This window comes from Gobius niger, assembly GCF_951799975.1.
Source record: "Gobius niger genome assembly, chromosome: 20".
NCBI classification, from domain to species: Eukaryota; Metazoa; Chordata; class Actinopteri; order Gobiiformes; family Gobiidae; genus Gobius; species Gobius niger.
In genome coordinates, this window is record NC_136871.1 from 5,737,673 (window position 1) to 5,761,530 (window position 23,858).

The 23,858-nt window shown below is 40.2% G+C and overlaps 1 protein-coding gene across 1 annotated transcript; it reads right to left on the reverse strand.

Moving 5' to 3' along the window:
• Window positions 1-3,316: 3,316 nt before the first annotated feature.
• rab22a (RAB22A, member RAS oncogene family) lies at window positions 3,317-23,802 on the reverse strand. The gene is made up of 7 exons (XM_079579348.1): window positions 23,501-23,802; window positions 22,897-22,976; window positions 20,315-20,396; window positions 8,430-8,501; window positions 6,287-6,393; window positions 6,043-6,152; window positions 3,317-3,631 (listed from the first exon to the last, which is right to left on the reverse strand). Exons 1-7 carry the CDS (start codon window positions 23,540-23,542, stop codon window positions 3,534-3,536), a joined length of 591 nt encoding a protein of 196 aa, XP_079435474.1. The 5' UTR covers window positions 23,543-23,802; the 3' UTR covers window positions 3,317-3,533.
• Window positions 23,803-23,858: the final 56 nt, after the last annotated feature.

Here is a 23,858-nt window from a genome sequence, read left to right on the forward strand (position 1 = left end):
TCATATAATTGTTTTTATTCTCATTTTACAGTTGGAGTTTCCTGAAAAGGCCTTTGATGACCTTGAGTGTTGTCAAGGGCTTTATAAAAAAAATATTGATTGATTGATTTATGTTATTAAAACAACTTTAGGCCCGAAACTATTTCAAAACCTACAACTAAATACTCATCATTAGCTCTTTTACGAGGGTTAACTGTATGACGTTATCTGAGGGCTGTAACATATTTTTCCATACTCAAATAAAAAAAGAATTGGCTGAGGGAGAGGACTCTTAAAGGCTTAGGTTTATGGGGAGGAAAGGTGAAAGGAAAACAAATGAGAGCTATTAGACGAAAATAAAAAAGGGGAACAGCACGTCCACACTGTGCCTTTGATGAACGACATTGACGGCTATTTGGTCAAGCTTCTCAGTAAATAACACCCGATGTCTATAGTTAGCGACAGGAAGGGGTTCACATCTGTCAACTATGAATAAACACCTGCATTGGACTTGTTTTAGCTTTACACCTTATACTTGGAGTAAGATGTGTTGCTTTTAGAGAAACAGAAGTTGTTAGTTGTTGCACAATATAAGCTGATAATGAACACAGATTCTTAGTATTAATGAACTTGGATATTAGTGCGGCCTGTGTTGACTTGTTTCAACTGAGTATTTTTTTAATGTCATGCATCGTTGCCGTAGGAGAGTCGTCGTGTATTGTCCAACATGTATCTGTAGCGACTGCAACGTAAAGCTTGATTAGTTATGTTATTACACCAACATGCTGTGTGTAGAAAATTCCATAACATTGAAAAATACAAGTTGCAAAAATCTTAACTTAAGTAATATCAAAATATTTTGGTGAAATATCTTAATCCTGTACACATTTACAAGGAATTAAAAATCGCAAGACTTCGTTTGTTGATTTTGTGATTGCTGTTATTAGGTTCAGTAGGTTGCATTGTCAAAACAGTGGCTTCAGGAAGTGCTCGTACCCCTCTGATTATTACGATCGATACAGACGGCATCTCGTCATTGAAGGGGGCGTGGCCTCGCCGAGGGAGAAAATAGAATCTTTTGGGCCCCATTTTTCCCTCTTTTTAGCCATTTTCTGGTGAAACATGAACTTATTTATCACATACAAATAAAGTCAAGTGTAAATCGGGCCCATATGGATATTTTCTCACAGCAGATTCTTCTGTAGAAGTGAAAAAACAGCAGTTGTAGCTAGCACTAGCTAACCGTTAGCATTAGCCCAATGCTAACATGTAGCATCATGTTCTCTGTAATTTATGTATTTATGGGCTGTTGAACCACTTTGCTCCTCTCCATGTCTTTGTATCTTTATTTAGTGGAAACTTTATTGATAATTCAGCGTTTGTTAAAGTAGTTTTTGAATAATTAGAGAAAGTTTAGATTTTTTTCAAAATTGTTTTCCCCCTTAACTGTTTTCAAACATGACCATATATGGGCGATTCCAGAGATGACCGTCTGTATCTATGTTACCATGTTATAGTCGGAAAGATACAGACGGCATCTCTGGAATCGCCCATATATGGTCATGTTTGAAAACAGTTAAGGGGGAAAACAATTTTGAAAAAAATCTAAACTTTCTCTAATTATTCAAAAACTACTTTAACAAACGCTGAATTATCAATAAAGTTTCCACTAAATAAAGATACAAAGACATGGGGAGGAGCAAAGTAGTTCAACAGCCCATAAATACATAAATTACAGAGAATGCTAACATGATGCTACATGTTAGCATCGGGCTAATGCTAGTGGTTAGCGAGCACGAGCTACAACTGCAGTTTTTTCACTTCTACTAAACAATATGCTGTGAGAAAATATCCATATGGGCCCGATTTACACTTGACTTTATTTATGTGTCATAAATGAGTTCATATTCCACCAGAAAATGGCTTAAAAGAGTGAAAAATTGAGTCTCTAAAGATTCTATTTTCCCCCTCGGCGAGGCCACGCCTCCTTCTATGACGAGATGCCGTCTGTATCTGAAAAAGAAAGTAGAGCAGTGGTTTTCAACTGGTGGGTCGGCAGCCTTTCCCTGAAAACGTCACTTATTATTACAGTTATGCTCAAAAAATGTACATACCCTGGCAGAATTTTTCAAAGAATACGAAAGATCCAAGTTTTTTTTTTTCATTCATAGTTAGTGGTTGTGTGAAGCCATTTACGGTGAATCAACTGAGTTTACTATTTTTTTGGAGTCTTTTGTGGTGCACTTTTCATCACCATAGGCCTTGCTGACAACAAAAAAGTGCACCATACCTTCTGTGAAATATGGAGGCGGTTCACTGATGCCAGTGGCTCCAGCAGAATAAAGTAAAGGTCTGAGACTGAGATGGAACTAACAGTTCCATCTCAGTCTCTTGATCTCAATATCATTGAACCACTGTAGGGAGAGCTCAATCATGCAGTTCATGCAAGACAGCCCAGGAACTTAAAGGAATAGGCCACCGTTTTTACATACTGAGATATGTTCTTACCTTAGCTTTGACGAGTTCATGTGTACCTGTCTGATCTATACCCGTGCCTTCAGTCACGTAAACACAGCGCAGACGGCGTTAGCATTTAGCCTCTCCTGCTCTCCACTATAGCTCCAAACGAGGTGAAGATTGAAGCTACCAAGCTCTTCCACGTTTTCCCTATTTAAATATGGTTACGTGAAGCGCTACACGATCCAAGATAGAATAAATTAAACAATGTGGATTTTTTAAGCGGATAAAAAGGGGAACTATATTGTAAGGCGTAATAATACCAGGAGTACTTCGGCGTCGGCTCAGTAAAGTGAAGATATTACTGCGCGGATTTGTGTCATTTTTATTCTTTGAAAAAATGAAAATAAACTCTGCCAGGGTATGTAAACTTTTGAGCACAACTGTACAGAAACAGAATAGAACCACTATTTGAGTCCATTGAAATGACTTGTTTTGATCATAATTTCAGCTTTTTTTGGCTTATTTAATGCTTATTCAACCTCTATTTTTGAGGAAAAGACCAAATTCAAGTGTGAGTTGCATTTAAATCGCGGCTGTCATCCCAGTTTGATTGTGGGTCCCGACACCAAACCAGCTGAGACCCTGTACCCCCAGTAGAGGCTGTACCTTTTCATATGATGCGCAATGAATGGAATTTACCACAGACTTAATCTTATACGAAGGCTCAAAAAACAGCACAACTATGATGGAGAGCCATGGACTGGGTCTGCACTTGCTGAGTAGGGTTAGAGATTGTTAACACATGATGAAAATGTATGTTTCCTCTTTTCAAAACCTTTCACATTTCTTTTTCTTTATGGTAATGTATACGCTTTTAGTCGTAAACCGCCACAGAATAAAATCAACAAAATTAAAAGAGCTCTTAAGACTTCCTGAACCCACTGTCTGTGAAACCGCGCTGCTGTTTCTGAAGTGAAATGTCCATGTTTGCACTGAGTTTTGCTGAGGCCAGGCTGCTGGTATGTGAGGCGGAGATGTGGAGTGTTTTGCGGTGAAAGGTCACGTCAGGTCACGTGGTCGGTGTCGGGGCCTCATCAGCAGCACGTCCTCTGAGACTCGGAGGCCTGACGTCCGATTTTAAAACTCTTCCCCGGACTCCCACCAGCGCCGTCTGCGGCCGGGATACGCTTACCTGCGGGAGGGGGAAACAGGAAATTAGATACAAACAACAACAACTACTGCCTAAGATGTTCTTAAAGCATGTATTTACAACGACGTCGCATTTTTAACTCATTCACTTTGTACCTCAGACTCTTAAAGGACTAGGCCACCGTTTTTCCATACTGAGATATGGTCTTACCTGAGCTTAGACGAGTTGATACGTACTTGTCTGGTCTTTGTGCCCATGGAAGAGCTTGGTCGCTTCTAACTTCACCCTGTTTGGTGCTATAGGAATATACTGGGAGAGGACAAATGCGAACAACATCTTCTCGTCTAAGCTCAGGTAAGAACATATCTCAGTATGGAAAAACGGTGGCCTGTTCCTTTAACCCTCGCCTTCACAAGTGCATTTTCTCCAGTTCAGCTTTACCCAAATCTCAAAGCTTACAGCCAATAAGCGGATTCGGCATCTCACCGAGCGCAAAGCTGGTCCAGGTTAAAGGTCAGGACTACCCAGATCGTATCCCAAACTGTTAACATGACCAAGTGTGACACAGATATTGAATATTTTGAGCGTTGAGAAACTATGTTTAAAAATAATTCTGTAAGAAACGGGGACACAGTGCTACTGGGAAGAGATAAAGAACTTGTGGCCATCACTAAACCAATAAATAAATTTAAAAAAGGTGTTGCATTAAGTAAATAGACGTATCAGTTACAAATAGCGTTATTACTAGTGAGCTATATGTCAAACTAACTAATTTAATCCATTCGCATCACAACGTTCTGGATCTTTTCTTACTGTAGTAAATGTGATGAGTACGTATGGTGGCTCGCATATACAACACTGTGAGGTTCCTTTATTGGACTTGTGAATGGGGCAAAACTTTTCCATAGACTGATTAAAGGAATAGGCCACCGTTTTTACATACTGAGAAATGTTATTACCTTAGCTTTGACGAGTTCTTTAGGACCTGTCTGATCTTCCCCCGTGCCTTTAGTCACGTAAACACAGCGCAGACGGCGTTAGCATTTAGCCTCTCCCTCTCTCCTCTATAGCTCCAAAACTGGTCAAGATAGAAGCTACCAAGCTCTTTCACGTTTTCCCCGTTTCCCACGTTTTAAGGTTCAAGATTGCTGCGCAGTAATCTTCACTTTACTGCGCGGATTTCAAACTACTCCTGGTATTATTACGCCTTACAATATAGTCCCCCCTTTTATCCGCTTAGAAAATCCACATTGTTTAATTTTGTGTAATTATACTTTGTAGTGGAACACTTCACGTAACCATATTTAAATAGGGAAAACGTGGAAGAGCTTGGTAGCTTCTATCTTGACCTGTTTTGGAGGTATGGAGAGAGGGAGAGGCTAAATGCTAACGCCGTCTGCACTGTGTTTACGTGATTGAAGGCACGGGGGAAGATCAGACAGGTCCTAAAGAACTCGTCAAAGCTAAGGTACGTCAAAGTGACGTAATAGTCACTAAATAGCCGGTTGTTCTATGACAGTCTGGTTTTAGTGGACTTTGTTGACACCGTGTGTAGGTGTGAACCTTGACCGGAATATTACACTGACAATGCTGATTCTGCTTACAAGCCAGTGTAACGCCTCATTTAAACTAATCTTTTACCTTGCTTTTTGTCACTTTGTTGGCACTTTTTTGTTGCTCTTTTGTGGCGTTTTTGTCACTTTTTCTTCACATTTTCGCCACTTTTTTTTAAATCACTTTTTTTGTCACTTAACAGTTAGGTTTTTTTTTGCGTTTTCATACTCTTTTTCGTCTCATTTTTGTTACTATTATGTTGCTAGATTTTTCAAGAAGCTTTTAGATTTGGATAAAGCCAAACTGGGGAAAGTGTGCTTGCTTCAAGTGGGAGTTAAAGGGACTATACGGAGTAAAAAAAATGTTAAAATTGTGTATTTTCCTCCCCCTACCTGTTCCAACAATGTCCTAGTGTGTAGAGCTCAGACCTGTTCACCACAACTGCCTCTAAAATCCTGCACCGTCACTCAAAAGGTTGTTACTTCGGGTCCCAAGCTTAATATAAAAGGTGCAGTTACACGTATGACCTGAGGGGGCAGTAGTGAGCATAAAAAGGCCAACTTCTAGTCCCTTTAAACTACTGCATTAAACTAAACTGTTTCCTCTAATTCTAAAGTCTTCATGCTTTGTGTTCATGTGCACAGCATCTGAAAGTGTTTTGTTTGACACAATGTGAGCGTTTGCCATGAAGAGTCACTTAAATGATGACTAATCCTTGGTTTAAAAATAAGAACATTATGGAGCAGCGTTACCCCTGATTATACTATGCCGCCGTAGCATCTGTCTATAGGGCTCACTCTGAAATGGAGCGTATACATCATATTGTTTAATCTGTCCAAACACTGGCAGTTTAATGGTAACCTGGGGATCTTAAGACCAAGAGCTTAAAACACACTCACTTATCTCTATAAACACCTCATTGATGTTAATGGCATTTTTGGCGCTGGATTCTACGAAGATGGCGTGGATGGAGTCCGCATAATCCTTGGCATCCTTCTCTTGTACCTCCCTGTGAAGCAAACAAGGGAATGCCAATGTTCTGTATCTAATATTTTGATCATGATGATGTCAAATTTAAATATTTACAAATATATTTGAGGATAAAGTTTGAAAAGCGGGAAAGCAAGTGAAGGAAATATTTACCTGGCGTCAGTAAGGTCACATTTGTTTCCAGCGATCGCAACCACGATATTTGGAGGCCCGTGCTGCCGTAGTTCCTTCACCCAGTTCTTCAGCGTTTGAAATGACTCCTGTTGACGTAAGACATGATACTTTACCAAGTATTTAGAAACATAAATCTATGTTTTGGGTCTGTTAGGATTTTTCTCACCACGTTTATCTGGTATTTTACAGAGATATTTTACATTACGATATATTTTATTTAAAAAAAGTGGTTCTCAAAGTCCCCTCCTGGAACTGCCACCTTAACGTGGTGGAGGGGTTTGAGCGCCCGAATGATCCTGGAGCTCTGTTGTCGGGGGCTTCATGCCCCTGGTAGGGTCTCCCATGGCAAACAGGTCCTTAGTGACGGGTCAGACTAAGAGCGGTGCAGAAGCCCCTTATGAGAGACCAACAGGCCCGGTTAATCGTGAGGCCGTCCTTCCGTGGACCCACCACCTGCAGGAGGAGCCATAAGGGGCTTCAACAGCCCCCGCGACCCGGCAACGGACAAGTGGAAGAAAATGGATGGATGGTTCTCAAAGTGGCACTGAGGTAGGAAGATATTTTAAAGCAAATATTTTCTAAATGTATGACATTGAATCTGATGTATTTTTGACTGAAAACTGCATATTTTATTGTGAAATTAAGCCTAATATCAAAACATGAATAATTTATGTTTTCATGACCATATGTTTATTGGAGGACAAGCCCCATGAGATGAATTATCTTGTTTTCCAGGGGGTCCTCAGGGTGACAAAATATAGTATCCAAACAAACATCACGTAGGGCTGTGCAATTAATCGAAATTCGATTAAGATTTTGCTTATTACACTAAACGATTATTGAATTAGCATAATCGAAAAAACATTGAAAAAAAAAAGCAGGCTAGCTGACACCATAGACATGTGCTAGCTTTGCACTTTTTTTTTAATTTAACATCAGTGCAAATTTATACAATTTACTAAAATATGCTAATTTTCAATCAAATTTTTCTTACACATAGATGCAACATGTTCATGTTCAAATAAACAATCTACAAGACAAAACAACAACAACAAAGACACGGGTCTGCTAAGTTACAATAAGATTGTAATTTTCAAGAAGAGCGATGGATTTAATTAGTTTTTTATTATTTACATTCATTTTCTCAAGGGAGGCCAAATAAAATTTTAAATCAGATTCTTTAAAGTGGAACCATGAGGGTATTTTTTCACACCATTTCATTTTGTGGATATAATATTTTGCTAGTATTATAATTAAGTTTATTATAAATGTTTCATCTGAATTGAAGGTGGTATTATCAAAGGTCAGTAAAATATAATTTTTTGTCAATGTAATACTCTTACTAAATATTCTTGTGAGGTAGTTCTGTTCTGTACATCAGACCAAAAAGTGCAGACAAAAGGACATTCCACAAATAAATGTTTAATACTTTCACCATCACCTTGACAAAAGGAGCAATTGTTACTGACATCTTTAAAAAAAAGACAAATATAATCTTTTACCGGGTAATATCTATGTATAATTTTGAGTAAGCACTCTTTAACCTTATTATTGAGAATATACTTATGAGGTAACAGAAAAATTGTACTCCATTGTTTTCTACTCATAGGGATCCATTTTTGTTTACATATAGGATTTGCAAAGTCATCAAAATGAACTCTAATAAACTTATTTGCACATTTCTTATCAGTGAGACTTATTCCCTCAACAGTGATGGGTCGTTCGCTTAAATTTAAATCAGTTAGATGTAAACTTTTTGCTAAAGAACTACTAGCCTAGCGCCAGGAAACTCTTCAAATATAAGAACTGCATGAATTACAAAAAAAATATCTCCAGAAATCAGCAGCACTCTGGATAACTATGAAATGAGGCCCTATGTCAAAAATACTGAAATATCCCTTTAAGGGTCATGGCCAAAAAGGGACAGAAAACTGGGAAGAGATATTCAGCAAATTGTGGGAGAAAGGAGTTGATCTCTCGATGCGTCCATCATAACACAACCTTATTATGTAATCGATGCTTGGGAACGTATCAGTTACAAGTTTTTCTACACACAATATATAAAGTATCTCTTATAATCACAGCTGTTATCATTACAAATACACAAAAAGAAGTGAAATACCTCTTTTGTGATGTCATACACGATAATGGCCGCCGCTGATCCTCTGTAGTACATCGGTGCCAGAGCTCTGAACTGTGAAGAAGAAAAAAAGATCAAAGTCACTCAATTTGCACTGTGTAAGTTAATAACACGACTGAGAATAGCCGCAACAATACCTCACGACACTAAATATACACTTTGAGCCTTTGTATTTCAACCCACAGACGGTTTCTCTCGAAGGGAGGCGAAGGGTGAGTTTCCACAGACCTCACACATGTGGTAGCCATCAGGGGAAAGATGAGCACAATGTGTCAGAAACTGTTAACGTTTGGATATTTATGGCCGACTTTTACATTTGATCCGAACTCGATGCATCACACGGGGCAAGTGAATCAAAACAACATGTGCGGATTTCAGAATTCGCTGCAGAAGACGGCAGTTCATACGTTGCAGACGCTCTGGTATGTCCCTGGTGAAATACTTCAGGTCAGGGCCAAAACGAGGGGGTGCAGCAATTAGTATTTGTAGAGATTATGCTTAAAGGGATGTTTCAGGATTTTTGACATAGGGCCTCATTTCCTAGTTATCCAGAGTGTTGTTGATTTCTGGAGATATATATGTTTTTAATTCATGCAGTCCTTATATTTGAAGAGTTTTGCGGCGCTAGGCTAATGCTAGGCTAGTGCATGTCTATGGTAACTAGTAGCCTGCATTAAAAACAGTCTAACCCAAGTGTTGTTTACCTGCGGCCGGCATTACTACACGTGGAATTCAGGAGCTTTCTACAAATGAGATATGGCAACATTTGGAGGACGACCCCATGATTTTGAAGAGGTTTTTACTGCAGGCTACTAGTTACCATAGACATGCACTAGCCTAGCGCCACTAAACTCTTCAAATATAAAGACTGCATGAATTAAAAAAAAGAAAAAAATCTCCAGAAATCAACAACACTCTGGATAACTAGGAAATGAGGCCCTATGTCAAAAAACCTGATATATCCCTTTAAGACAGGATCATTAATCCGAGTTTCGTCAATGAAATTCATCATAATTTAATCAAAGCAGCAATTGTTCTAAAATAAATAAATACAAAGGATTTATCATGTATAAAACCTGCCAAGTCTGTGGTTTAGACATCCACATACGACAACATGCCTGAAGTGTTGCCTCGGCACATTCACGTATTTTTGAGTAATCTGTAGAAACTCTGATGGCGGCCATTTTAGGGATCGGTTTGCCTGAGTCCTCCTAGGAACGCCCCCACCTCCTGGAGACGCCTCCGAGCTTTCGTCACCAGCCGAGTAACCAACCACTGCCCCTCAGCAGAACCCCCTCCCCACTGATGCCACAGACAGCGTGTGGAGGGGGCGTGTCGGAAAGGGTCAGAGGTTCTTAAAGAGACAGAGGCCTATTTCAAGACATTCACTACAGCCATTTTGAGAGAGACATTTTATACAAGGCAGTTATTCTAATTTACTGCATTTACAGACCAACAGAAGGTTTGGTCATCATTGTAGTGTGATATAGACTGGTGCTATGTGATTGAAAAAAGCCCCCTCTTTAAGTCATAAAATGTCAGTAAATGTACAGGGTTTATACAGGCAGAGGCAAGTCAAATTTAATGCCTTTTTTAAATGCCATTTTACTGCACAAATGCTATATTTTAATACCACAAATGCAGAAAAAAAGTCAGCAGATATTTCATTTCTTAAGATTTGAACAAAAAAGAATTGGGCAAAACGGACAACTTTTTAGCAATTAAAAGTGGTCAATTTCAGCTAAAGCTATTGACTACTACAACAATTTGGGTATTTTCGATGAACTTTTACAATAAAAGGTTTTGAGAAGAGCAGATTGCTTCGAAACGCTGTGTCGGAGCCTGTTTCAGTAACAGCGGGTCCCGTGACTAAAGTGTCTATTTTCTGGAAAAGTGTTTCACTCTGCGAGCTGCGTATCAGCGCCTCAAAGCGGGTCATCGGCTCAGAGCGTTTCACTGCGCTGCCTTGAGCGGCGAGGTGCTAAACCACAGATGCTTTCTGGTCCATAGGCAGCAATGTAAACGATTTAACCGCATTCAGGCTGTGTCAGAATAAACGTTTTTCCTATTCTTTACACAGTCCTGCTTTTGAAGAGATACAAAAGCAGCAGGCGAGGACGGCTGACCAGGCGAGGGAAACGTAAGGCGCGCCATCTAAACAAATAGTGTCTAAATTAGCTCTGACTGAGTGAAATAAATAGATCGCACACTGATGTCCTGCGTCGGAGCAGCAGAGCCACAGGTGACTTAGGCCCCGCCCACTGGAGCTCCGTGAAGAACAGAACCACGGTGCAAAGAAAATGACTCTGATTTATCGGCCTATGATTCATTTGATTCATTTGAAAACCGCCACATTTCTGTTTGAGTCAGGTTTATGAGAAGTTGCAATAATAAAGTTTGTCCACAAGAGGTCAGTGTTCGAACAGAATGAATCAGCTCTGAGACTTCGAACCTTACAAGACTTTTTTGCCAGGAAAGCATTTAAGTGTTACAAGGCTTCACTCGCCCATTAATAGTTTTGAGCAATGTCATAATTTTCCCGATACATTTACAATTAACGCCAGTTTGAATCCAATTTAATGCTTTTTATTAACATTAAAGGCCTTCATTTCGGCAAAATTAATTCAACGACTTTTAATGCCCCACGGAAACCCTGATATCAAATGGACTTTCTATTAAAATACCTCTGAAACTGGACAAACCACTATTGAACATCTAAAAATGAAAATATTCGGGAAAATCATTTTCCTCGTTTCATCGTTTTCATTCATCATTAGAGCTATTTGTGTAAATATAATAATTTGCGCTGTATACAATTACCGTAAATGCTCTAATACTGGCCTGTATTCCATTTAGGGCTGAAACAACTAATCGATTAATCGACAACTAATCGATTACTAAAATAGTTGTCAACTATTCTAGTAATCGATTAATCGTTTTCTAGTAAACACAGACTGAAATTGAGCAAAAAAGACATGACAATTATGTATTTTGGATGAAAACCTACTTTGTTTTTTAAAGTTAGGGTCTGCAGTGTTTTGTACATCGTAAATTTCATAAATATCTGTCTTTGTCTCGTCCAATCAAAGCAGAATTAGCACAAAGAACCTCCTACAAACGTTTACTTTAAGTTTACTCCATCCACGTGTCCTCAAGTGGCGCCACCTTAGCTTTATGTGATAAAGCATTAAAAAAAAATACAATTTCCATGCACCTTTCACAGCCAAGCGATTAATCGATTAATCGTAAAAATAATCGGTCGATTAATCGATTACCTAAATAATCGTTAGTTGCAGCCCTAATTCCATTAGCGGCCGGGTCTCTAACAGTGGCCGGGTTCGCGGCTGGCGGAGGCAAATTAAAGCCGGTCTCTAAAACAGGCCGGGGCTTTTATTAGAAACTATAGCGGTAGAAATATTCCCCATGTTAGGAATTTGTCTCATACTGGTGTAAATGAAAACTCACGTGCAGGAAGTAAACAAACGGGAACCCGGGCCGATGGGGAGGAGCTGATGCGAGCGTAACTTTGACACAGATTTAGCCACTTTTCAAACCTCCAGTGACTATTTGTAGAAACAGGGAAAGCAACAAATGTTGTGTGACCCTCCAGGGTTTTAATAAAGTCACCATCGCGTCTTCAAAGCACGTCCAGCTGCTCCGTGTGCAGGTCAGTCCCACGCCTCAAAATAACTCCTCCGATCAGCGCGAGCGTCTCGTCTTCTCTCTGGTCAGTCTTATGATCGATCACAAACACAAACGCTCCGTCTAAAATTCGCCTTTTACACAAGATAACAAAAAATAATCCGGTCCGCGGTAAAAACGAAACAGAAACCTGCAGTGACATTGATGTTAAAGCTCCGCTAACAGCAACGAAACACTTCTTGTTGTCACGACAAAATAAAGGGCGTCAATGTTCCAGCCGCTGGGAGAGGGTTTGAAATGTTAATTAATAAATTAACCTAATATTTTAGGTGCAAATGGACACAAATCTCGTTTTTCCTTGTTTTCCTGGTCGTCCGTTTTGCTCAAATAGAAATAAAGGCCTGTCTCTAATTGTGGCCTGGTTCCAATAAAGGCCTGGTCCTAGATGCCCTTGAGTAAATAAAGGCCCGGGCCTATATTAGAGCATTTACGGTATTAAATGTCTTCCTCATTTTATAATCTTTCAAGAGTTCACTAATAACCATGACCTTAAACTTACAAAATCACTCTGGATTTTGAACTTTTATAGCCGTTTCTTGTCGTCGCGGCCTTTTAAGAGCGTGGGGATTTGCATATCTCTCTGGCATGTGACATTTTCTGGCTTATTCGAGTTGATGAAACACTAATACTGTACGATTCACAGCTCCAACAATTTCACTCCATCTCTGCCCTTTCCTTTAATATACACTTGGCCTGCGTTTCATCTTCCTTAATGCGAAATCAACAGCAACGCTAAACCATGTGTCCCGCGTTAACTAATGATATTTATTTTAAAAGCAGCGGATCTCACCTCACTGTCCTGCCAAGTCTACTTTCCTTCACAATATGATGGAATAAGACTATCCATCTCGCTTTGACACTCTTACCTCAGCGCACATTCCGCAAAATCGTGTTGATATTGGCCCAAAATCTGCCTAACGCGCTCCAAGTTTGGAAGATATTTGGCGAAGTAAACCTTAGGAGGGAGAACCGTCTTTTTATACCGGCTTCGAGATTCCTGTGTGGTCTCTATCTGTGAATCAACCCCAGAGCAATCAAGTTAAATCCACTTTTCAAGCCACACAGAAGCCAAACAGAAAAGCCCCAGTGATGCGCAATTCGCTCTGACTAATCACCCCAAACCGCACGTTTAGGGCTTAATGAAAGACGCTAGTGCTACGATGTTTGTTTTCTGTTAAATTGGAGGCTCGGGGATCGCGGGGGCCGCTGACAGCTACAATCGTCTGCACATATTGAGCTTGCAAATCACGCCGGGCTTTGAGCTGGCTCCGTCTTCCCCACTCGCCCGCTCCCATTTGTCATTTCAACAGATTTTGAGAGTCCATAAATCCGCTGAGGTTAGGAAAACATCCAAACAAATCCACGCAGTCGACAGTTTGGGGATGAAGATGTAGAGAGCAGCTGGGCACAGACGCAGAGCTGTGAGCCTCTCTGAAGGTTTGTAGTGAGATTAGATCATTATCTGGGCGTTTTTCATTGTTTTTTCCGTTCTATTTTAGCAACGACGGAGATAGTATGAGCAACACCCGCCACTGTGTCACTTTCATCGTAACCTCTCGCCTCGTTACAGCGTGTTTCTGCCCTGAAAGCATCGCTGTCCTTTTCTATTTTCATGGCATCGATCTACATTTGTCTTCCTGCAGTATGTGTGTTGCTGTGTATTCAGGGAAGCCTGTAGGGAATTTCTCCACAGTGAGATCAATAAAGTTGTATTCTATTCTAAGGCTGGCAACGGTCCACACAGTTTCGCCCGGACACTTCTTTCTCCGGTTTAAATTATTGATTTTGATCATAAGATTTGTTTACATTTCTATTCTATAAATAGGGCTGGGTATTGTTAAAGGGACAACACGGAGTTTAGCCATGTCCTAATGTGTAGAATGAACTCAGACCTGTTCAACACAACTCCTTCTAAAATCTGTCACTCAAAAAGGTGTTAATTCGGGTCTGAAGTGCCGTCATGCAAGAGCTTAAAGGGGGGGTATTATGCAAAATGTACTTTTTCAAGCTTTACATCATGTTATTATGTCATTCTCTCATTAAAAACATGCCTGAAGTGTTGCCTTGGCACATTCACGTATTTTTAAGTAATCTGTAAAAACTCTGATGGCGGCCATTTTAGGGATAGGTTTGCCTGAGTCCTCCTAGGAACGCCCCCACCTCCTGGAGACGCCTCCGAGCTTTCGTCACCAGCCGAGTAACCAACCACTGCTCCTCAGCAGAACCCCCTCCCCACTGATGCCACAGACAGTGTGTGGAGAGGGCGTGTCTGAAAGGGTCAGAGGTTCTTAAAGAGACAGAGGCCTATTTCAAGACATTCACTACAGCCATTTTGAGAGAGCAATTTTATACAAGGCAGTTATTCTAATTTACTGCATTTACAGACCAACAGAAGGTTTGGTCATCATTGTAGTGTGATATAGACTGGTGCTATGATTGAAAAAAGCATAATACCCCCTCTTTAATATAGAAGGTGACCTGAGGTGGCAGTAGTGAGCATAAAATGGCCAACTTGCATCTCGCCTCTTTAACATCTTATCCCCCGCCCTAAATGTGCACTATGCAACTTTTTATGTGTGAAAAAACACACATAACATCACAGTGGCCTTTAAGATGCTACAAGATCAATTGTGTTAAAGGGTTCGTACCAGAAACTGTCCATAAACCCCCAAATAATGGATTCCGGAGCATCATGGAGGCCACTGTGAGGGAAAGCAAAGGTTCCATGCTGCACCCAAAATGCCACTGAGTCACTAAAAGGTCAAATATGCACAAATATCAAGAGTTTTTTGTTTTACATAAAAAGCTACATAGGCCATAGGCAACAGTAAATAGGCATGTTTTCAGCTTGGACTTAAGAGTTGAGGCCTGTCTCACGTCCTCATGAAGATTGTTCCAGACTTTTGCTGCATGAAACTGAAACGCAGCCTCACCGTGTTTAGTGGTGACTCTAGGACAGTGGTTCTCAACCTGGGGGTCGCGAGACAAATTTGGGGGGTCGCCAGATGTAAATGAAATATACATATTTTTATTAGCGTATACTATAATATTTTCTTGTCGAATGTGTGTGCTATTTTACCAGAGTGTCATTATATGTTTGTAATTTGATGAATTTTATTTTAGCCATTTGTTTTTTTCTTTGTTTTTAAAGAATTATGTGGGCTAATGTTCCGATTTCTCACGGTGTGACCCGGGCAGGGGGTTCACGGACCCCTTTAACTGTTATAATGTGGGTCGCGGCTCCAAAAAGTTGAGAACCACTGCTCTAGGAACCACCAGGAGACCGCTGCCTGAGGATCTCAAGGCCCGAGATGGTTCATACTGCTGTACCACGTCAGCTATATATTTTAGCGCCTGACCATGAAGGGACTTGTACACAAGCGGAGCTATTTTAAAATCTATTCTCTGAGTGATAGGAAGCCAGTGCAGAGACCAGAGCATTGGACTAATGTGGTCATATTTCCTGGTTCTGGTGGTCAGGACTTGAGCAGCAGCATTTTGAATATACTGCAGCTGTTTAACTGCTCGTTTAGAAAGACCAGAGAACAGGCCGTTACAATAGTCTAACCCAGTGGTTCTCAACCTTTTGGAGCCGTGACCCCCATTACAGTTCATTAGGATCGTGCCCCCGCCCGGGTCAGACCATGGGAAACACAGGGACATGAACGTTTATAATTCTTAAAAAACAAAGAAAAAACAATGGCTGAAATAAAATGTATCAAATTTAGAACAAATGTCTCGTACCCCTTTGGCCTTTCAGTGGTCAACCGTGTACCCCCATCTCAAGGGTGTTTATTTAGAAAGTAATTGCTTGAAAGTGGTATTTGTAAGAAAAAGGCCAATGTTGCAGTAAAAATAAACCTAAAATTCTCCCAAAGCAACACATTTTACTGAAAAATTTAGCTTTTCCTATAAAAATGATGTTACATTTTCCCCTTTTTTCAATCTGAAATAGTTCCAAGTACCCCCTGCTAGGTCCTCGAGTACCCCCAGGGGTCTCCGTACCCCTGGTTGGGAAACACTGTGCTACAACACCATAATAATAATAATATTAGAATATATATTTTTCTCTATATGCTCTGGCGACCCCCCAAATTTGTCTCGACCCCCAGGTTGAGAAACCCTGGTCTAACCGACTGGTAAGCAGTACTAAGTAACTCGTTTACCTCAATAAATCATTTCCGTAGTCCCTCTGGGGATAATACAAGTGGTGATAAGATAATTGGGGTCTTTCATCTCCCCCTGGTGTCTCTGGCCAGAAAACCGCAATTGCAACTTCCCCTGTTCCGGGTCCAAGGCGCAATACACACTAATGGAATCACGAAGAAGAAGCTAACAGGCTAACAGGCGGAGCTGACTGCGGGCTAGCGCCATTTAAACAGTATTTACAGCCAGGTTTGAGTGAAAAAAATGATCTCTATTATGTATTTGGAAGTGCAAGCAATGAAAAAGCAACAAAAAGCCACATAAACTGTCAAAAAAATAGTCAAAAACGCTTCAAAAATAGTAAAAAACAAACAAACAGTGAAGCACGACAAAAAAAGATATGATCAGATTTCAATACTATTCATACTCTGGCCTATAGTCTGTAAGCTCCAGTTGAGAAGCTTTTAGATTTGGTTAAAGTCGAACTGGAGAAAATGCCTTCGATTAAGGCGGGGGTTAAGCGGTTATTAAACTCCCATTGACAAATAAACACATTAAAAAATAAGGAGGTTCAAAAGAATGCACTTCAACCAGCACGACACAATTCTACGAGACTTTCTCCACAAGTTATCAAACATCTGACCGCGCCACTATTCCTCTGAAACCCTAAAACAGACACAGGGTAAAGACATGTTGAAGGGATAAAGCAGGCCTATTAGAGTGGCAGCACGCCTTAGATAAGCCCCCAGCAACAGCACACCCCAGTGGGCACGGACAGCTCCTGTTTCAGCCTCTCTCTCTCTCATCTTATCTTAAACCCACCGGCGGTCGTGTCCCTTCAGGGCCACAAAGACACCAGGCCCCCGGGGGGGAAGAACCAGGATAAAAGACCAGCCCACGTCTTATCTGACCTCTCTGGAGAGTTCGTACATGGGAAAAGCAGAAGGGCACGCACAAGAGGGGAAGTGATGACAAATCTCTAAAGTAAAACGCCAGGCTGGGTCAGGGGGGGAAAGTAGCCCGTAAAAATACCTTCAAAAGCCGAGTGTAAGCAAAGTATTGTTTCGCATTGAAGTTTAAAGACCAGGATAGACTAATCTGAGCCCTTAAGCTCAAACATGTGTGCAAGAAAATCCCCTTACAACATGGGATAAGAAATTCTAACATGGGTGAAGAAAGCAAAATATTATTCTCACTATTGCAGAATATCAATGCTCTAAACTAGAGGTCGACCGATATGGGTTTTTCTAAGGCCGATACCGATTTTGGGGTATTTTTAATGGCCGATATGCTCAGCTAATATTTTTGGCCGATTTTTCCAAATGTCTGGTCCATAATCCTGTAAAAATATAAATAATTGGCCACTCCAGCAATTACTTTAGGTGATTCAATAATTTCTGTCCCAGCTTTGAAGATGCTGTTAGTTTTTGTATACTGTTGCGCTGCAATCAAAATACAATTGTGGAGGTTAAAATTAAAGGACCAGGCCACCGTTTTTCCATTCTGAGATATGTTCCTATTGTTATGTACCTGAGCTTAGATGAGCTGATGCGTACCTGACCAGACTGATCTTTACGCGTGACTGCGCTCAGTCACGCAAAAAGACCGAAGTGGAGCCGTTTGTTGATTTAATTCGCTACTAAGGCAATTCCTCAGTCTGGAATTGCCGCATAGATCTCATGGTTAAAGCCTAAATATACATTAAAAATGATCGTGCCGTGAGCAGTAGTTTAAGTTGTGTAAGTCTGATAGGAGGGGGAGGGCCTTATGTTATAACTAACTTCTTCCTACTCCCTTTGAGCAGCACTAATACCTCTTATGTTGTGAAAAATTCTGTATGTTATATGTCTACTATACCTGTATGCATCTGTTGTTTGTTTTGTTTTGTTTTGTTTGTATACTTTATTGTCCCCGTAGGGAAATTTGTCCTCTGCATTTAACCCATCCTTCGATGCCACTGGGGCAACCCGTAAGGAGCAGTGGTCGACGGCCGTGCCGCGCCCGGGGACCCATCTCCATGATGTGGAGCCAGGCTGATGGTCAGAATCACCTGGCTGGAGGATTCACCTATTGCACATGTTTTTAGTGGTAGGGGAAACCGGAGTACCCGGAGGAAACCTACGCAGACACGGGGAGAACATGCAAACTCCACACAGAAAGGCCCCGTCCTGGTGGGAATCGAACCCGGGACCTTCTAGCTGTGAAGCGGAGGCGCTAACCGCTGCGCTACCGTGCCGCCCCGCGGCTAAATGCTAAATGTTGTTAGCATTTAGCCTCTCCTTCTCTCCTCTATATAGTTACACAAAATTAAAACATGTCGGTTTTCGAAGTGGATAAAAAGGGGTACTATATTGTAAGGCGGGGTAGGCAAGTTTGTGTCATGGAGGGCCGATTTGCATTATTTCCAAAACGCCAAGGAACCTTACAATTGTAGCCCAAAGTAAGTAAGTTTTGCACGCATTATATGACCTAATGTGGTGTTTTGACAGTATTTTTCACATTTTGGAGTCCTTTTCACGTATTGGGTCTTCAAAATTCTTTGACTTTACAGCACAGACGTTGAAGTGCTCCTAAGTGCTCCGCTTAGAAAATCGATATGTTTAATTTTGTGTAGGATCGTGTAACTACTCATGTAACCAGTGTTAATTTTGACAACTTGTTTTAATTTAGTTTTAGTCTTAGTCTTTTGACGAAAATGTAATTCGATTTTAGTCTAGTTTTAGTCAAAAAAATATCTTCAATTTGAGTCTAGTTTTAGTCGACTAAAATTGCAAGTAAATTTAGTCGACTAAATTTAAGACGAATTTAGTCGACTTTGCATTTATAATGTTCATTATAATCATATTTAATCTGGTTCCTCTGCTTCATTGGAGCTGCTCCACATGAACAAAGCTCAGAGCTGATCCTTTTGCAGAGAATTTAAATGATCTGAGGCTCTTTCAGACGGTCAATAGAAGTTTGGATGATTTTAGTCTCTCCTTTTAATTTTTATCTAGTCTTATTTTAGTCGACTAAAATATCTGGACATTTTAGTCATAGTTTTAGTCTTATGAAAAACTTCTAATTTAGTTTTAGTCAAATTTTAGTCGTCAAAAATATCACTTTGACTAAAATTAAGACTAAATATTTTAGTCGACGAAATTAACACTGCATGTAACCGCATTTAAATAAAGAAAACGTAGAAGAGGTCGGTCGCATCTAACTTCACCCCTGTTTGGCTCCATAGAGGAGCAGTGGAGAGGCTTTTTGCGTGAATGAGCGCACACGTGAAGAACACAGGTACACATCAACTCATCTAAGCTCAGGTAAGAACATATCTCAGTATGGAAAAAAAGTGGCCTATTCCTTTTACTCAGCGATTGAAATCTCCAGATTCTATGCTTCAAAATGACACGCTGCATGTCCATATTGAGGTTTAGTGAAACTTATAAACCTGTAGCTGATTGTGATGTTTCTCTATCACTTTCGGTCCCGGAGATATCGGCTTTTCGCCCCGATATATCAGTTGACCTTTACTCTAAACAGCTACTACAGTGCATATTCTTCCATAAACTTAAAATGACCTTAAAGAGGAATGTTCAAACTGCAAGAATGCTTTGATAACGAGGGTGTGAGACTGAAAGTAAAAGCAGGTCAAAGGATAAAGTTGACATAAAGGACAAATTACACCGGAATACTTTTCCCCCATAGATCAAACTAAATTCATTGTTCTCTAAATCCCACTTAACTCACTGTGCACAAAGGGAAATCCTACAATTCTCACTCCATGAAGGCAGGGTCTCGCTTATTCAAAGGTATACATTGCCCCCTATCAGAAAACATGTACAACTACACAATACATACTCAACAAGTGCCACTGACATAGCAGGGGGAATCTTTGGACTTTTTACAATTACAAAAAGGCTGTATACTTGAGATAGCTGAAAGCCGTGTTCCATTGTGACGAGCTGAGACATTCTGTGTGAGTGAAATCCGAAGCGACAAACAATGGAGACGTTTTATAAGAGGACAATACAAACCCGCTCCTGTCCCGCTGTGTCCCAGATCAGGAACTTGTGCAGCTCGTTCTGGTATTGCACGGTCTTGGTCATAAAAGATGCCCTGGGAAAGAGAAAAAAAAAAAAATCACCAGAATGATAAAACACACTGCATAATCAGTTGATAGAAAGGAATACCCCAAAAAACGATGACTACAGTCCTATGGAAATGAAGCGGTTTGCATAATATCATGGTGATGGTTACAGAGTGTAATGACATTGTAATAGTACACGTGCATAACAATTTATACGTATTATGGTAATATATTTAACCCAGTATAAAGTCTGTTAATTACCAGGGAACATGGTTAGTATCTCTCTTAGCAATAATTTGGATACAGGGCCTTCCTAATACGATGCTATTGCTGTGCTGAAAGGTAAAGTATGACAAAGGCAAGAAACAAAACAAACAAAACCCCACATGTCACGCTATCACAGTAACGATTTAAAAAAAAAAACTCATTATAGAGCTATTTTTAATGGTTTATTCATTGGTATGTTGCCTTCTCAGCATCCAATGTGTTCTTCACTTGTTTGATTGGTCCAGTCTTTAAGTCTTTTGCAAAGATTTAGCCTTTGAAACTGTCATATATCTATATAAGAAAGTACTGTTTCATTATCTATGTGCTAAACAGTTGGTGAACAACATGCTAAGTAATATTCTGGAACAATGTGGGTTCCCAAAGTGAGGTTCAGCTTGTCTACTAAACAAGAACATAAAGGAAAAAAAGGGATTTCAATTGCATTTGTTAATTCTTGCAGCTTTGAATCAGTATTTACCTTTAGTCATTGCTAATTGTTCATTTATAAGTCATTTTAAAAGGGACTAGACGCAAGTTGGTCATTTTTATACTCACTACTGCCACCTCAGGTCTTCAACGTAACTGCAGTTTCTATATTAAGCTCGTGCATGACGGCAAGTCGGTCCCGAAGTAAACAACTTTATGAGTGACAGTGCAGTATTTTAAAGGCAGTTGTGGTGAACAGGTCTGGGCTCTTTCTACACATTAGGACATTGTTGGAACATGTAGGGGGGTGGAAATACTTTCGTTTAAAAAAATGAAAACTCTGTATAGTCCCTTTAAGGTGAAAACTTTACAAATTCATTTAAAGGGGCTAGATGCAAGTTAGCCATTTATGCTCACTACTGCCACCTCAGGTCATACGTGTAACTGCAGCTTCTATATTAACCTTGTGCATGACGGCAATTCAGACCCGAATTGACATCTTTTTGGGTGACAGGATTTTAGAGGCAGTTGTGGGGAACAGGTCTGGGCTCATTCTACACCTTAGGACATTGTTGGAACATGTGGGGGGAGGACAATACTTAATTGTATCAAACTCGGTATAGTCCCTTTAAATAGAATAAAGTACATTTTTATTATTGTGGGGGCCTCATCATGGGATCTTCGCATCACTAAGGGGGCCGTGAAACTTTGGAAAAGCCTGAGGCACAATAAATGTGCATTTAATTTGAGGCAGCGAAAGTAGCTTACATTTCAGTTTCTCAGAGTGTTTGGCCATTGATCTGAGGTCGCGTCCGGCCAGTGCATTCTATCATAGTGTCATTGAGCTCGGTACTTAATCCATCTTGCTGCCAATGTTTAGTGAATGGATGTGTTCGAAAAAGTGCTGTGAGTGGCCAGTAGAGGTGAACAAGTTATATAAATTGATGATATTCAACAACATTTGGTTACATTTCTGAATTATCTGAATATCTTTTTTATTTATTTATTTAGGGGACAGGTACCCAAACATAGACAGACTGTAGCAGAAGTCTGTGTATGCATTGTAGTAGGGCTGCACGATATTGAAGTGACTTGCGATATGCGATACAGCTGTGCAATATCGCGATAACGATATTATTGCGATATCTCATCAAACACGATATGTTCCATTTTTTTCCAGCAAACTGTGTCAAAAGAAGACTTAAAAAACACCCAATCAGGACCAAAACAAGGGTAGAATTTAACAAAGCTAGTAAATGTTAAACTAAAACTGAACTGTTACACATGACTTCAATGCATGAGCTTGAGTTTGCAAAAAAAATGGGTCGATCTCAGTCAGATGAAGGCTATGGTGATGTTGCGATATATTGTGGCTTCTCGCGATACGGATATTGCATCAGCTAATATTGCGATATGATATGTTTCGCGATATATTGTGCAGCCCTACATTGTAGTGCTTGTAGCAGAAGCTGATTTGCAGCACGTGCCCCTAGATGGGATTTTAAAAAAGGTGACAGTACAAAACATGTTAAAAAAGGATGAGAGGACAATGCCCTTCCCAGACACAGAACTGTACTCGCACACAAACACATAACATTAGTGCAGCTGCTGGCTCAACACGCGCACATTCAAGAGTCAAGCATTTCCTAATTGTCTTGTTGAAACAGTTAATGTCAAACACTTTTACACATCCTCTTTTCAAGACGTGACAATATATTTTTGAAATGCTACAAATTATCAGCAGTGCATGAGTTCAGCTCTAAATAGGGAAATGTCATAAATCTCTAAATATAACCAAAGATGTTAATATGAAAGTGGAAGTGAGAAGAAACAAACCCGATTGTTGGGTTGATGTTTGGATCGAAGCTGTCCTCAACAAATCGCCACACAATACTTGACTTCCCAACCCCAGTCTCCTGCAAAAAGACACAAATGTAGTATACAGTTATCGTCAACAAGTTATGCATATGGTAATTATTGTGTATCTAGCAAACTGACTGGCTAACTGTGCATAATTGTGCACAAACTATGGTCAGGAGACGCAGTAAATAAAAACTACAGTTAGACATTATTACCTGCAAGTCATGCTTTGGTAGATTTTATATTTACAAACATACTTCCTACCAAGAATGACTAGTTATCTATCTGACCAAACAAACACAACAAAATATAGAAACAATCCAGATTTCTCATGATAAAGTGACAACCACACACACGAAACAAAGCCTCTAACTATCATTAATGCAACATCATTGCCGGTAGTTTCCATTACGTGATGACTGTACAGGTAATTCATAATTAATGACAACAGAAATTACATCAACAAGTTTACCATTACAGTAACGTGAGCCGTGTAAGTGGATACAGAAAGTAGACAATTTAACACCACATCGAAAGTGCATTAGGCGACATTTTAGACACGCAAAAAACACCGACTTACCCCGAGGAGACAGACTTTTAACTCTCTTAGTGTCATACCCATCTCCTCTCTTGAAATTAGTAAGTTATGATGCTCATTGAGCGTTTCTATCCCTTGACTAGTTACTTCTTATGTGGAAAATCCTTCAGGTGGTCGTAGTTTACATGCGATTGCACCTCATCGCGGTTAATTTCAGCACTTTCGCATATCCGACTCACGATTCTTTCGTTTAAGGAGTTGTAAAACGCAGATTAATCGGTATTCAGCATATTGTGGATGTTGTAAACAGCTACTCGGGGCTAGCACAGGACTCGCTCGGCCGCCATCTTGGATTACGGCATGAGGTCACGTGACTGCGTCGGCTTTTTGTTTTTTTTGT